Genomic DNA, 16,539 nt, shown 5'->3' on the forward strand with positions numbered 1-16,539 from the left:
CTAATGAACAATTATATAGAAGTACTGTTGATTTTTATTTTTGTATATTGTTCCTTGCTAAACTCACTTGTTATTTCTCATGGCTTCTTTATAGACTCTGTAGGCTTTTCTACATAGATAATCATATTGTTTGCAAATAAAGATAGTTTTATTTCTTCCTTTTTCTTTTTCTTGCCTGATTACTCTGACTAGAACTAGTACAATGTTGAATAGAAGCAAAAAGAGCAGAAATCCTTGCCTTATTCTGATCTTTGGGAGACAGAATTCAGTTTTTCACTCTTAAGATATCTTAGTGATAGGTTTTCAATAAGTGCACTTTATTGGATTGAAGTTGTTCCCCTACTGTTAGTTTGCTAAGAGTTGTTTGATTTTTTTTTTTAATCAAGAATTTTGTGTTGGATTTTGTCAAATGGTTTTTCTCTCTATATGTGGAAATAATCATATAAGGTATTCTTTTTTACTTTGTTAATGTAATAAATTACATTGATTTTTCAAATGTTAAGCCAACTTTGAATTCCAAGTGTAAAATCCACTTGATCATGATATATTTTTTTAATATTGGCCTCAATTTACTATAATTTTGTATATGTTTTTTGCATCTGTGTTCATGAGATATATTGATTTGTAGTTTTCTTGCAATATCTTTGGCTTTAATATCATAGTAATGAGAAAGTATTCTCCCGTCTTTAGGTTCATCAAGAGTTTGTGTAAAATAGATATTATTTCTTCCTTAAATTATTGGTAGAATTTTTTCATGAAGCCATTAGGGTCTGGAGTTTTCATTATGGGGAGATTTTAGCTGTTAATTCAATTACTTTCTTAGATATATATTATTCAGGCTATTTGTTTCTTTTTTAGTGGGTTTCATTAGTTTGTGTCTTTTAAGAAATGTGTCTCTTAAGAAATGTGTCTCTTTTATATAACCTGTTGAAATTTATTGGTGTAAAGTTGTTCATAGTATCCCCTTACCCTTTTAATCTTTAGTCATGTTGCCCATCATTTTTTATTGTATTCTTACTGGTATTGTATGTCTTCTCTCTTTCCTTATTGGTCTGCTTAGAGGCTTATCAGTTTTATTAAGCTTATTGTAATCTTTTATTTTCGTTAATTTTTTCTGTTGTTTTTCTGTATATTATTTTGTGTATTTCCACCCTAATTTTTATTGTTTCCTTCTGCTTACTTTGGGATTTTTTTCTTTATTTTCTAAGTTGCTGAGGTAAAAGATGAGGTCATTGACATAGCCCTTTTTCTATCCTAACATAGGCATTTTAATGCTAGAAATTTCTTTATTTAGTAATGCATTAGCTGTATTTCACAGATTTTGTATTTTCACTTTTTTTTAAATAAATTTATTTATTTTAGTTGGGGGCTAATTACTTTACAATATTGTAGTGGTTTTTGCCATACATCGACATGAATCAGCCATGGGTTTACATGTGTTCCCCAACCTGAACCCCCCTCCCACCTCCCTCCCCATCCCATCCCTCTGGGTCATCCCATTGCCCCAGCTCTGAGCATTTGTCTCATGCATCAAACCTGGAGTGGTGTTCTGTTTCACATATGATAATATACATGTTTCAATGCTATTCTCTCAGAACATCCCACCCTCACCTTCTCCCTCAGAGTCCAGAATAAGAGACACAGATGCATAGAACAGCCTTATGTATTTTCACTTTTAAAATACTGGTTTGCCTTTTGATTTTTTCTTCAACTCATTGATATTTCACAGGAATTTCCAGATATATTTCTGCTATCAATTCCTAATTTAGTTGTGTTATGGTCAAGACCATACTTCGAACAGCATGAATTCTTTTTAATTTATTCACAATTTTTTATGAGCCAAAATATGGTTTCGCTTGATTAATTTTTCAAGGCATTTATAATACTTGTGTTTGGGGTGCCCTCCCCTCAGATTCACTGATTGACTAGAAGGACTCACAGTCCACAGAATATAGTCATCCCCATAGTTATGCTTTATTACAGTAAGATGATACAAAACAAAATCAGCAAAGGGAAAAGATGCGTGGGGCAAAGTCCAGAGGAAATCAGACAGAAGCTTCGAAGTATTCTCTCCCAGTGAAGTCACACAGGATGCATTTGATTTCTCCAGCAGTGAGTTGTGACATGTGTGAACATGAGAGCTCATTAGAGATTCAGAGCTCCAAATTTTTATTAGGTTCTGATCATATAGACCTCCTTGCCTAAAACATACCAAAATTCCAGACTCCCAGAAGAAAAGCAAACATTCAACATAAACAGTATTGTTTGTATAAATAAATTAGGCACAGTGAGCCATTCTTTTTAGTTCTGGGAATCGATGGGAATCCTCTTGAAATCCACATTCCCAAACTTCAGGTAAGGACCAGCCTTGCGAGCAGGCTTTCTCAGGGTAGCAGTCTCAAGCCTGTTATGGTAACTGTTTTGTTTGCCATAGTATAATTTTGTTTCTCTCCTCCCAGCCTTTATGTTATTGTTGTGAGACAGTTTACTTATCTAAATGTTATAACCTGCCCTCCCCCCCCATATAAAGATCAGTTATCTTTTAAAGAGTTTTTAGAAAATCTTCTGTGTTACTCCACATAGTTCCCATTTCTGGTGCTCTTCATTTCTTTCTTTGTATTTTTCTATCTGATGTCATTTTTATTCTGCCTGAAAGACTTCTTTTAACATTTCTTTATATTACGGATCTGCTAGTGACTAATTATTAATTTTTTTCCTTTTATAGGTATGAAAAGTCTTTATTTCGCTGTTGTTTTTGAAAGATATTTTCAGTGGGTATAGAATTCTAGATTGAGATGTATTTTTCTTTCCATAAATTAGAGCTTTAGGTCTGCTACCTTTTCGTTTGTATTGCTTTTGACAGGAGGTCTGCTATCGTCCTTATGTTTCTTCCTCCATACTTAATGTGTCTTTTTATTCTCTGACTGCTTTTAAGATTTTTTCTTGATCACTAGTTGTGAGCAGTTTGACTATGATTTGTCTTGTCATTTTCTTCATGTTTCTTCACTTGAATCTCATTGAATTTCCTTGATCAGGAAATTTACAGTTTTTGTCATTTTGAAAAATTTATAAACATTTTTCTTTAAATGTATTTTTTGTCCCCCACCTTCCAAGACTCTAATTACACTTATTATTTGACTACTTGGAGTTGTCTCACTGTTCACTGATGCTTTTTTTCTTTTTTTAATAATTTGAAAAATTTTATCTATTTTCTTTGTGTATTTTATTTATTTGTTTTTGGTTGCACTGGGTCTTTGTTGCTAAATGCAGGCTTTCTCTAGTTTTGGCTAGCAGGGTTGCTGTTCATTGTGGTGCACAGGCTTCTCATTGTGGTGGCCTCTCATTGTTGAACACAGGATCTAGGTGTTTAGGCCTCAGTAGTTGTGGCATTCAGGCTCAGTAGCTGTGGCTGGCAGGCTCTGGAATGGAGGCTCATTAGTTGTGATGCAAAGGCCTAATTGCTCCATAGCATGTAGAATCCTCCTGGACCAGGGATTGAACCCATGTCTCCTACATTGGCAGGCAGATTCTTAATCACTGGACCACCAGAGAAGTCCCTCTCTGTATATTTAATTTTGCATAGCTTTTATTACTATATCTTTAAGATTACTCATCTTTTCTTTTGTAATGTCAAATTTGTCACAAATCCCATCTAGGTGTTTTATTCATTTCTGATTTTTTTCTCTAGAAGTGCAATTTGGGTCTTTTGTATCTTCCATGTCCCTTTTGAACATGCTGAATATAGTTATAATCATGGTTTTTAATACTTTTCTCTGCTGATTCTAACATCTGTGTCAATTCTGGGTCAGTTTCAGTTGATTGGTTTTTCACCTAATTATGGTTCATATTTTCCTGCTTCTGTGCATGCCTGTTAATCTTCATTTGGATGCCAAGCATTATGAATTTTACCTTATTGGGTGTTGCATATTTTTGTATTCCTGTAAATATTCTTCAGCTTTTTCCTAGAATATGCCTTAGTTATTTGGAAATAGCATGATCAAGTTAGGGTCTTGTCCTTAAGATTGGAGTAGAATCAGAACAATATTTGCAGTTGTCATTATTCTGTACTACTGGGTCAAGATCTTCCTGGATATATCCAGTGTCCTGTACATTGTCAGGTTTTCCATTATGGCTGGAAGAAACAGGCATTATTCCTGGCCCTATGTAAGCAGCAGGTACTCTGTTTAATCCTCACACTTGTGTCAGTCACTGCTCTGCTGATGACTCACAGGTTACTCCACAGGTCTCCAGAATTATTTCTTTATAGCTGTTTGTCCTTTGAACTGTCACTGCCTTGGTCTCCCTGGATTCTCAGCTCCGTCTACTCAACTAAGGGAGTCTGTCAGAATCTGACTGTATTCTCCCTCCCTACATTGTGGTCTGAAAATTCTGTCAGTGTTGTGAGTGGGCATAGAGTTTACCTCATTTGTTTTCCATCACTCAGGGATTATTATTACTCATTGCCTGTGTCTAGTGTCTTGAAAACCATTGTTTCATATATTCTGTCTAGAGCTTTGTTTGTTTATCTTGGTTTTAGGTGAGAGGGCAAGTCTAGTCCACGTTTCTTCATGTTGGCCAGAAATAGAAATTGGATGCCAGATTTTTTAAATGAAAATTATAGATGAAGTGAACCAAAGCATCAACCCATCTTTCATCAGAAAATGACTGTCTTGATAGTTAGAATTGGGTTTTCTGTAAGCTAAAATACATATTTTACCTATAATAATAAGGAATTTTACATATAGTTGTTATTTACACAAAATAAATCCCACATGTCACATTAGCAAGACATTAGTTACTAAATGGATATGTGTGGCATCAGCCTTCTCAGTAACTTTTCAGAAAGAAAGGGAAAATAGTCTTTAAAAAATATATATTCTATCCTCTTTGGACACTAGCTCTAAAGCACATTTTCTCCCTTCTCCCAGCTTCCAGCGGGAATGATTGTTTGATTATCAGTGTCTTGGCCAGCATCCAGGCCTTGCCTGTGATATGCACAGAGCTTGGAAAATAACAGTTTTTCTTCCCCAAATGTCTTGTTACTTACTGGCCCTCTTGTTTATGACAGTAAACTTTAAATAAGAATTTATCCCTGAAAGGTGGCAAACAGATGATTCATTTATTTTTGTTATCATAGTACAGTTCAAGTGATTTTCAAAGACCTGGGTTTGTATCCTATAACTGTCTTCCTGTAGCCTTCCTGTCCTACCAAAGCCAAGTCTGTGAACATTTCCCTGCAGTTGAGAATGGAAAATTCATATTCACTGTTTTCACTCATGAATTCATTTATTAAACATTATTGAATGTACATTCCCTATGACAAGAGCTGCCCAAGTTAGTAAGGACTTACCAGGTTGGGTGATTGTGGTAGGGTTAAGCTGATGAGATACAAGGGTAGAAGTGTAGATGCTGACATGATTTTATCAGATACATGTAATTGATGGCCAAATACAGGAAGGATATGTGGGATGTAAGGTTATTCATTTAAAAAGCTTGTTGAAGTATATGGTGAAAAGCAAGAGATGTTGAGAATCTGAACTATATGACTGTCATTCAGTTGAGGATTAATTAGGTTCTGAGCTAAGAATTAATGTGCATTTTCTTATTTAGCCTTACAAAATAGATATTCTTATTATCCTCATTTTATAGGTAATTAAACTGAGGCTTAGAATGATCTGGAAGCTCCTCCAGAGGTTATATCACTGTAAATAGCAGTGGAATGGGAAAAGAAAATAGGAAATATATCTGAAAGAATTTCCTAAAGAATCATGGATAGGTCCTGTGACAAATCAGATACAAAGGTCCAGAAAGAAGAAGTCCTGATGAGTCCCAGGTTTCTATATTGGGAGACCAGACAGATGGGAATATTTAATTAACTGAAACATTGAATGGAAAATAAAGAATAGGTTAAGGTGAGTGAGATCAAACTTTAGTTCTAAACATTTTAAGTTTGAGATATCTACTGGAAATCCACAGAGATAACTCTTCTAAGTTGCTAAAAATGCTGTACAGTTTAGAACCGGGATCTGGAAGAGAAATATAAGCCATCACCACTTAGATAGCTGTAAAAGCCATTAGTCTATTCCTTTGAGATTACCCAGGAAGATCATGAAGGAAAAAAAAAAAACACAATAAAATATAGAACCTAAGATTGGCAGTATTTCAGAGAGAGGTAGAAGAGAAGAATCATTGAAGATATTTCAGGAAGAGATGACCCAAAAAGAACTAGAAGAAAGTGTTACTGTGTCAAACCCAAGAAGGGAATATATTTCAAAAAGTTGTGATTTGTTAAAAGTATTAAATACTGAGCTATGGTTAAGCATAAAAACTAAAAATAATTCACTAGACTTAAAAGTTAGAACATCTTTAGTGTCATTAACCAAAACAATTCAACAGAGTAATGTGTGAGGAAGCTGGACTAGAATGAGTTACTATTATGGAACTGAAGACAGCGAGTGTGGCTCTTTCAGTAGTACATATATACCATGGAGTAGCACTCAGCCATAGAAAGGAATAAAATGGAGTCAGTTTATGTGGATGACCGTAGAGCCTGTTATACAGAATGAATAAGTCAAAAGGAGAAAAACATATCATGGGTTAATGCATATATATGAAATCTAGAAAAATGGTATTGATGAACCTATTTGCAGGGCAGGAATAGAGGCATAGACGTAGAGAGAGGATTTGTGGACACGGGGGTGGGAAGGAGACGGAGGGATGAATTGAGAGAGTAGGGTTGACATACATAACACTACCATGTGTGAAATAGACAGCTAGTGGGAAACTGCTCTAGAGAACAGGGAGCTCAGCTCGGTGCTCTGTGATGACCTTGATGGGTGGAATGAGGGGTGGGCTGGGAGGGAGGCTCAAAAGGGAGGGGATATATGTATAGTTATAGCTGATTCACGATGTTGTACAGCAGAAACTAACACAACATTGTAAAGCCATTATATTCCAATAAAAATTTTTTTTAATGTTAGGGGGTAAAAGGATGAAGGGATGTAAGTCAGTAGTTCAAAGGGGTGAGGGCTCTAGAAGAGTCCATATGTTCCTTTTCATTGTTTTGTTTTAAATAAACGTGTGTGGGAGGAAGGTGATTAGGTTACACTGGATTCTTTTTTGGCTTGATGGTGTGGACAGAGGTACCCACAACCACAGTTAACCAACAGACACTGTCCTAGGCACACTTTTGTATTAACTTGCTTTAATCCTCCCATGTCATGATTATCCCTAATTTAAAGATGAGGAAAACTGAGAGATCAAGAACATAAGTAACTTTCCTAAGCTTGCACAGCTAGTGAGTAACAGAGACAGGATACCAACTAAAGCAGCCTGGCTCCAAGTCCAGTTTTACCCACTCTGCTATAGGTTTCCCTGCTGACCCCAAAAGTGACTCTGCTTTACTTAATCTATTTTTTTTTTAAAGCAGAAGTTATCTGGAATGAACATTTCTCAAGCTGTTATCTTTAGATTACTTTTTAGGACCTGCTTCAAATTGCTTTACATTTTTCAAAAACTCCATTTCCTTGGGTAGGAGGACCTGCCTACTGTAGTCCTTTTCTTGAGTGCCATAAATAAGCAACAGACCCTAAACAGATTGACTCTTGTAAATGAGAGTGTGAGCCTTCCAGAAACTCAGTAGGAAGATGAGCCCTGCCTTAGTTTCATAAACATACTTAAGAAAAAATTAACATGTGTATTGACTTATATCGGGTGCTGATGTGATACCAGGTTTTGTCTGAAGCCCCTGTGTTTTTCCTGTGCTGTGTGGAGGATAGCATGCACAGCCTGAACCCTAAGAATAAGCCTGAAATTATCTTTTGTTCTGAGGAACAGAGGTGCTTCCAGGCTAGACTTTACAGCCATTGTGGAAGAATGTGAGGAAACACAACCCTACTCCTGTTTGCACCAGACCTTGGCTGTATGACACAGACCCTTTCTTCTGCCAGTCCTGTGACTGACTTCTTTTCAGATGATTCATGGTTGTTTTCCATGAGTAAATATGCTTTAGTCTAAATCCAGTTAGAGCTCTTTTGCCCCCACTTCCCCTTCCCCTTTTCCTCTGGCTGCAGCTGTTTATATTTGTGTTGGGACAAGCTGGTCTATTAGCCCTAATGCACTTTTGTTTGTTTTTTAAATGTTTACTCTTTGCTCTAGCTAAAGAAAGGTCAGTTTTCTCTGTAAGTCTAGATACATGATTAGTCATATTGATGGTCTCAGAGAGGCCGTTTCCTAGAGAGCTTTCATTTGTCTGTCGCTAGCCTAATTTGCATTGAAGAGATGTACACACAGATCTGAGTCTTGAGTGGTTATTACATTTCTTAAGAAGAAAAAAAAAACTGCTTTCCAAAACTTTTCGGATTTGTGTACTCTATTGGAATGTTTTTCCTTTCGGTGCTTTTTCTTTCAACATTTTATTAGCAAAATTTTCAGATATACCCCAGAAAAGACAGTTTCACAATAAACACTCATATATTTGCCTTGATTATGTCGTTAGCGTTTTATTATTTCTATCACATATCTATCCATTCTGCCCTTCTCTTCAACTACACATCATTTTTTTTTACAAATTTCAAAGTAAATTCCAGATGTCAGTATACTTGGGAATGTTTTGAGAAGCATGGGATGATCGTCCTGCTCTCTTGCTGCCCTGGGACAGCCACTTCTTGGGTACCAGGGCTTAGAGAACTGAATCTGTTGCTAAATGTATGGTTTAGCTCATTTTTTTCCTTTGGCTCTGCTACAGTTGCAGTGGTCCTTTCTCACTGGATTATTTCAGTGGTTTCTGCTTTAGAAAAATCTCTTGGAAGCCAGCTGATCTCCTAAACAAAGAAACATTTATTTAGGAAGATGAATGCCACAGAAAGTATTCATTACCTCCGAGTCCCACAGCGCAGGCCAAAGTGCCTTCTTGTTCATATGCCCTAAATTTATTGTTAGTACATAGAAAGTGTGGCTTTCTTTTATCATATTGATCTGACAAAAGCCTTAGATTCTGAGGTACAGAAATCGTTTCTGGGCTGTTCTTGGTGTCTACAGTTGTTTTACCATATGGTGCTGGGTTAATTTTGTCTGTTCTTCCCTTGAGGCTTTTGTGAATTGATTACATTTTTAGAAAATTTTTAAAATAACTTTTCAAAATGTCAAAGCTTTCTCAGTAGAATAAAATATGATGAGAGATTACGTCAACATGAGAACAAGTTACCTTAATAGAATTTTTCTCAGAAACTTCAGCGTTGAAGTTGAGTCTGTACATACCCCGTATTATAAATTGGCATCAGTCGTATTCGTGAAAGCCCCTTTTGAGACAAAATGTTAAGTAATCTTAGACCTGAACAGATAAGTCTGTTAGTCTAGAAAGCACCTGAGTGTCTCAGAAGCTCTTCTCTCTCTCTCTCTCTCTGGCCAATCATGCCGTTTCTAAAGGGAAGCACAGGAGAGGTGAAGGAGAAAGAAGCTAGCCTAGCCAGTCAGCCAAGTCTGCTCAGTTCTGGTCATCAGTGATGTAACTGATGCCCAGATTTCAAATTTAATATTGATATGCTATAGAGAAACAACATAGTATAATACAAAAACCCTGGATTTTGGAGTCAGAATTAGGAGTTTTTTTCTTTATTTACCAATTCTTTTTAATTGGAGTATAATTGTTTTTCAGTGTTACGCTGGTTTCTGCTGTACAAGTGTGAATCAGCCATATGTACACGTATGACTCCTCCCTCTTGAGCTCCCCATCTCATTCCCCAATCCCACCCCTCTAGGTCATCACAGAGCACCAAGCTGCGGTCTCTGTGCTAAACAGCAGCTCCCCCTTAGCTATCTGTTTCACACACGGTAGTGTACACACGTCAGCGCTACTCTCCCAGTTCATCCCACCCTCTCCTTCCCCATCCCCGTGTCCACAAGTCCATCCTCTATGTCTGTGTCTCTATTCCTGCCCTACAAATAGGCTCATCGGTACCATTTTTCTAGATTCTATATATATGAGTTAATTTACAATATTAAAAAAAAAAAGAATTAGGTTTTGATTCTGGTTCTGAAACCAGCTGTTTGTGACCTGAGATCTCTTCTTAGACTCATATCAAGCCAATTGATCTTCTGTTCTCCCCTTCTCTGGGAGTCCTGTGATTGCTCAGGCAGAGCTCAGCAGGTCTGTGTGAGTGTCTGCCCACCAAGGGCACTCAGCTACCCAGGAAACCCCTTGCATGATGAACAGCCCCCTGCTGTCGAGTGACATAATTGGAAAGGATGGAGTGAGGAGCTCCAAGGGTCAGTCCTTCCACTGAAGCAACCGTTAAGCTGGCGAGCCTGACAGAATCCACTTTTTCAGAACTTTGGAATTGCTAAGCAAAGCAAGAAATGCAGGTTATGAAACAATATCTATAGTACGATTTTTGTTTTAAAAATAAGTATCTATTGGTACAGGCAAAACTCAGGAAAAAAGTGAATTGTGTTTCTCTCTGGCTAGTGGGAGTAAGATTATTATTCTGTTTATCTGCTATTCCTAAATTTTCTGTAGTGAATATGTATTACTTCCATAAAAAATAACAAAACTAAAATAGAACAGTTTGGCAGTCTCTCAAGAAGCTAAAACATAGAGTTTCCATATGACCCAGCAGTATGTTCAGCAGTACTGCTCCTGGAAGTATACCGAAGAGAATTGAAAACACGTGTACAAAAACCTGTACATGAATGTTCACAGCAGCATGATTCATAATAGCCAAAAAGTGGAAACAGCCCAAATGTTTGTCAGATGATAAATGGATAAACAAAATGTGATATATCCATATAATGGAATGCTACTGCTAAGTCGCTTCAGTCATGTCCGACTCTGTGCGACCCCATAGACGGCAGCCCACCAGGCTCCGCTGTCCCTGAGATTTTCCAGGCAAGAACACTGGAGTGGGTTGCCATTTCCTTCTCCATATAATGGAATATTGTTCAGTAATAAAAGAACAAAGTATTGATACATGTCACAGCATGGATGAACCCCAAAAACATGCTAAGTGGAAGAAGCCAGACACCAAAGGCTATAGTATGGTAATATGTATGTGAAATGTCTCAAACAGGCAACCCTGTAAAGACAGAAAATTTTTGGTTGCCAGGGGCTAGGGAAATGAAGACTGGAGAGTGACAGCTAATGGGTAAGTGGTTTTCTTTGGACAGTGATGAAAATCTTTAGGAATTAAATAGTGATGGTTGTGCAATTTTGCGAATGTACTAAAAAACCACTGGTTTACATAATTTAAAAGGATGAACGTTACAGTATGTGAATTATAGCTCGATAAAATAATATTTAAGAAAAGTAAAATTAAAAAGAAAAGTAAAGTAGAATCTATTTAACTGTAAGACACTAGAATTAAGAATATTTGTATCAAGTCAAAGTCTAATTTTCACCTAATTCTGTAATTATATATGTATTTTAAAAGAGTACATTTTGATAAACAGATGTGAATCAGGAAATTATAATTAACCATGTATCTGTATCTCCACAGCCTTCTCTTTTTTTAAGTGAAAATTTGGGACATATTAAAACTGACATAGGAAACTATTTGCTTCTATTATTAGAGTTTGACTTTATATTTTTAACTTTTGTACTACTTTTGGAATTATCCTTTTTTAAAAATGCTCAGTTATCATTCAAATGGCTTTGCAGTAGTTTTAAATGAGAGTGTTTACATGTGTGTGTTTTCTCAAGTAAGCTGCCATCTCCAGATTCTATATTAAGATGTTGGAATGGTGTAAGTATGTTCTAGAATAATATAAGCAGTATAAGTAGACCTAATTTCCACTTTTATGATTTCCTTTCTCCTGTCTCATCCCCTTCCCACTTCTGACATTTATTCTCCAAAATATAATATGGGGTTAGAATGTAATGCTTTGTTTTTAATTAAATCTTTCAGTAAGCATTTATTGAGCACCTACTGTGTGTCAAGGTACTGTGCTAAGGTTAATGATACAGAAGTGAAATTTTTAAAAATAAATAATAACATAAAAAATAAATGATACATCTTGTTCAGTTGCTCAGTCATGTCTGACTCTTTGCAATCCCATAGATTGCAGCATGCCAGGCTTTCCTGTCCTTAACCATCTCCTGGAGTTTGCCCAAATTCATGTCCATTGAGTCAGTGATGTCGTCCTACCATCCCATCCTCTATTGTCCCCTTCTTCTCCCACCTTCAATGTTTCCCAGCATCAGGGTCTTTTCCAATGAGTCAGCTCTTCACATCAGGTGGCCATAGTATTGGAGCTTCAGCTTCAGTCCTTCCAATGAATATTCAGGATTGATTTCCTTTAGGATGGACTGGTTTGATCTCCTTGCTGTCTGGGGGACTCTCAAGAGTCTCCTCCAGCACCACAGTTCAAAGGCATCAATTCTTCAGCACTCAGCCTTTTTTTATTGTCCAGCTCTCACATCCATACATGACTACTGGAAAAACCATAGCTTTGATTAGATGGTGAAGAGCTGACTCATTTGAAAAGACCCTGATGCTGGGAAAGATTGAGGGCAGGAGGAGAAGGGGACGACAGAAGGTGAGATGATTTGATGGCATCACTGACTCAATGGACATGGATTTGGATGGACTCCGGGAGTAGTGATGGACAGGGAGGCCTGACGTGCTGCGGTTCATGGAGTCGCAAAGTCGGACACAGCTGAACGACTGAACTGGAACTGACTAGATGGACTTTTGTAGGCAAAGTAATGTCTCTGCTTTTTAATACGCTTTCTAGATTTGTCACTGCTTTTCTTCCAAGGAACAAGCGTCTTTTTAATTTCATGGCTGCAGTCACTGTCCACAGTGATTTTGGAACCCAAGAAAATAAAGTCTGTCACTGTTTCCATTGTTTCCCCATCTTTTGCCATTAAGTGATAGGACCAGATTCCATGATCTTTGTTTTTTGAATGTTGAGTTTTAAGCCAGCTTTTTCACTCTCCTCTGTCACCTTCATCAGGAGGCTCCTTAATTCCTCTTCACTTTCTGCCATAAGGGTGGTGTCATCTGCATATCTGAGGTTAATGGTATATCTAGAAGTACTCTTAAAACAGTTAAGAAGACATTTAACTCAGATATGAGAGGTCAGGCAGGACTTCTTTTTACCATCAGTATTATTAGGAGTTTGATCATTGAAACCCAGTCACGTTATGGGTTTTTAGAGAGCCATTGCACATAGAGCTCATGCTTGGCACTTAGCACATCTCACAACTACATACGCACAGAGAAAAGTCTTGAAAAAGCAATAGGGATTTGTCCCCAGTACATGTGTGTAGAAGCCAGAAATCTTTTTTAATTGGCATGAATACAAGCAATATAGGTACAGAGACGTTAAGTGAAAGTTGAGTTTCTGCTTTCTTGACCACTTAACATACTGAAAACCTTTTACACCATCAGAGCTTTTAGAGAGTTACTTCCCCTAATATGCTGGCTCTATTTTTTTTTTAAATATCATCATGAACTTAAAGGAATCACTGTTTTTTATTAGTGTTTTTAAAGAAACAGACAAGTTCTCTTCACATTGCTTTCCATGGGACCGATGTGTAGTGGTGTGGTCGTATTGGTGGTTAAATACTGAAATATGACCTTGCAGGTTGGTAAAGAGCTGATGCTGTCAGCCATCTGGATTCCCTGCCACACCACAGCCTCTCCCGAGACTCCAACCCTACATATCCCCGCAATCCAACATTTTAAAGGTTATCCCCAGGCCAAGAAGGAGGCTTGAGGGACCCTCCATTTTTACTACTGTTCCTAATTGCCAGCACCTGGGCCAGCCCCATTGTTAAATCATTTTGAGTATCACACTGACTTTCTGACTATAACATAAGTTACAGTTGTCTTAACCATGTTTGTGTTCTGCCAGCTGCAGTCGCAAGTAGCTCTAGCTCGTGTATCATTACCTCTCTGTACAGAACCAAAATTCAGAATTTTCTTATTTTCTGAATAACCCAGAATACACTCACAGTGTAACTGTCAGTGGTCTTCTAAACCACACTGCTTTTTTGCTCTTTATTTCTCTCAGCGTTGACAGTTTGGCCTAAGCCCCCTGTTCTCTTATTGTTCCTTCCAGTCCGCTTTGCACCTTACAGACCTCCCGATATCTCCCTGAAGCCCCTGCTCTTTGAAGTGCCCAGCATCACTACGGAGTCGGTGTTCGTTGGTCGGGATTGGGTTTTCCATGAAATAGATGCTCAGCTTCAAAGTTCAAACGCCAGCGTGAACCAGGGAGTCGTGATCGTGGGAAACATTGGGTTCGGCAAAACCGCCATCATCTCCAGACTGGTGGCCCTCAGCTGCCACGGAACACGGATGAGACAGATCGCCTCCGACAGCCCACACGCCTCCCCCAAACGTAGGTACCCCTTTTTTTTTTTAAAGAACTCCCTGCTACATGGCTCTGAAATTTCTTTTCATCTTTATATTAAGTCACAGATCCTTTCATTTTCTGATCTGCAAAACCTGATTTGCATGTGAGGATCTTCAACTCAGAGTTGGGAGAAAGAATGTAATGCTCTGCTGACATTTAGCCCATATAGCCGACAATCACCTAAGCGTGACAGAAAAACCGTTTCTCTCAGAATAAATGTATGAGTCTTCTCTCCTGGCTGGCTGGCTGGTCTGTCCTTTGGGTAATGACTACAGCCATTGCCTGTTAGAGCTGTTTGCATCCGTTGCTGTCAGCTTTTGCTCAGCCTGTGCCCAGCCTTTCTGGCACAATCTGTTTGCACCCTCCATTTCTTTGCGATTGGTGTCTGTTGCACTGCTTGGGCGTGAATTTCGTTGTGTCCTTGAAGAGTTTCTCCTGCTTCCTTGTGAAAAGATGCTGAGATCTCATATATATTCATGCTTCTTTCATCGCAGGCAGGGCGCAGTTTAACGATCACCAGCAGGATCTTGTTTGTTTTTAAAATACTTATATGGTCCTTAGTGCCAGATGCTCTCTAAGAGTTTAACAAATATTAGTTCATCCAGTCCTCTCAGCAACTCAAGTGAGGTAGTTCCTGTTATCTTCCTTTCACAGATAAGTGGTTTGAGGCTCAGAGAGGTTAAGTAAGCCTCCCAGGTTTCACAGCCAGTAAAGAGTGAAACTAGAATTTGCGCCTAAGCAGTCTGGTTTCAGAGGCCAGTCTCATCCATTTTGCTGTGCTCCCCTCTGTTTATGCCTGGAACTCGAGTTAAGGAGCTAAAATGAAATGTATGGGTATTCTTATACATAGTATATGTAGAGAACCACAAATTTAGATGATCTTTAAGATTGACTCCTATGCTAAAATCACACTCCTATGTGATTCTAAGACGTCTTCATGTTTAAAAGTAAGTGTTCATACCTATTCCAGTATTTTCCTTAGAGTGCTTACGTAACACACCAGTCTACTACTTACCTGAGTCATCCAAGAGGTTAACTGTTTGTGTGTGTCTACCTGGCTTCTTCTAGTTATAAGAGAACAAAAAGAAACTATTGCTCTGCTAGTCCAAATGAGTAATCTAGCTCATCATAGATTTCCAGACAGCAGCCACTAGAAAGGATTGGTTTGAGGTCATAGTAGCTACAGAGTCTAGCACAATGCTGTGGGAACTCACGAGAAACTCACTGAACAACCCCCAAATATCCTGGCTTCTGTTGACATTAATTAACAATTTCATGTCTTTAGGTAAACACATCGCCTCTGGTAAACTTACAGATAATCTAACATGTAGAAGAACTAGTGTCTACAAAGAAAACCCATTGAATCAAGAGTCCCTGTTTGCCTGGGTGTAGTAAGAATTAGTACAGAAGAATTCATGTCTTAAGAGCAATATCATGCTTAGTTTCTGGATGAAGGTTTTCTGAGGTAGATTGACAGAATGTCAGAGGAGTCAAGAGTCCACAGGTTGAGTCCCAGTGCTCAAATTGACAATACTTTGTAACCTTGAGAATCTTACTGTAATTCTTTAGACCTCGGTTTTGTCACCTGTAAAATGCATCAGTAGGATCTAATGATCTTTAAGAGTCATTCCTGTGCTACAATTCTGTGATTCTAAGAAGATGTCTTCATGGTTAAATGTAACTTTCCATACCTATTCCAGTGTTTTCTTATTTTTTTCCTTTTTTTGGTATAATTTTTTTTTACTATGATAGTACACAAGTTGTTAATTTTTAATAGACTTTATTTTTTTAATTTATTTTTTTGAGCTGGATCTTCATTGCTTTGCGCAGGCTTTCTCTAGTCGTGGCAGGCGGGGGCTGCTCTTTGTTGCAGTTCAAGAGCTTCTCATTGCAGATGCTTTTCTTGTTGCGGCGGCACACAGGCTCTAGGCATACGGGCATCAGTAGTTGTGGTGCATGGGCTTAGTTGCTCCCTGGCATGTGGAATCTTCCCGAACAAGTGATTGATCCTGTGTCCCCTGCATTGGCAAGCTGTTTCTTACCTGCTGTACCACCAGCGAAGTCCTATTTCAGTATTTGCCTTAATGTGTGTACTTATCACACCAGACTACTACTTATCTGAGTTATCCAAGAGGTTAACTATTTGACTGTGTCAGAAAGAAAACCAGAGAGTTGATAGTC

At 38.0% G+C, this 16,539-nt stretch overlaps 1 protein-coding gene across 5 annotated transcripts in view; it reads left to right on the plus strand.

Moving 5' to 3' along the window:
• Positions 1-16,539, plus strand: part of TANC2 (tetratricopeptide repeat, ankyrin repeat and coiled-coil containing 2) — a 363,447-nt gene that overhangs the window by 260,508 nt on the left and 86,400 nt on the right. For all 5 annotated transcript variants that reach the window (XM_081576541.1, XM_081576540.1, XM_081576542.1 and 2 more), the window contains one exon: positions 14,062-14,343. In XM_081576541.1, the coding sequence (XP_081432667.1) occupies positions 14,062-14,343 (282 nt within the window). The remainder of the gene's footprint in view (positions 1-14,061; positions 14,344-16,539) is intronic.

This window comes from Giraffa tippelskirchi, chromosome 3, assembly GCF_054371585.1.
Source record: "Giraffa tippelskirchi isolate mGirTip1 chromosome 3, T2T-mGirTip1v1.2.pri, whole genome shotgun sequence".
In the NCBI taxonomy this organism is placed as follows: domain Eukaryota; kingdom Metazoa; phylum Chordata; class Mammalia; order Artiodactyla; family Giraffidae; genus Giraffa; species Giraffa tippelskirchi.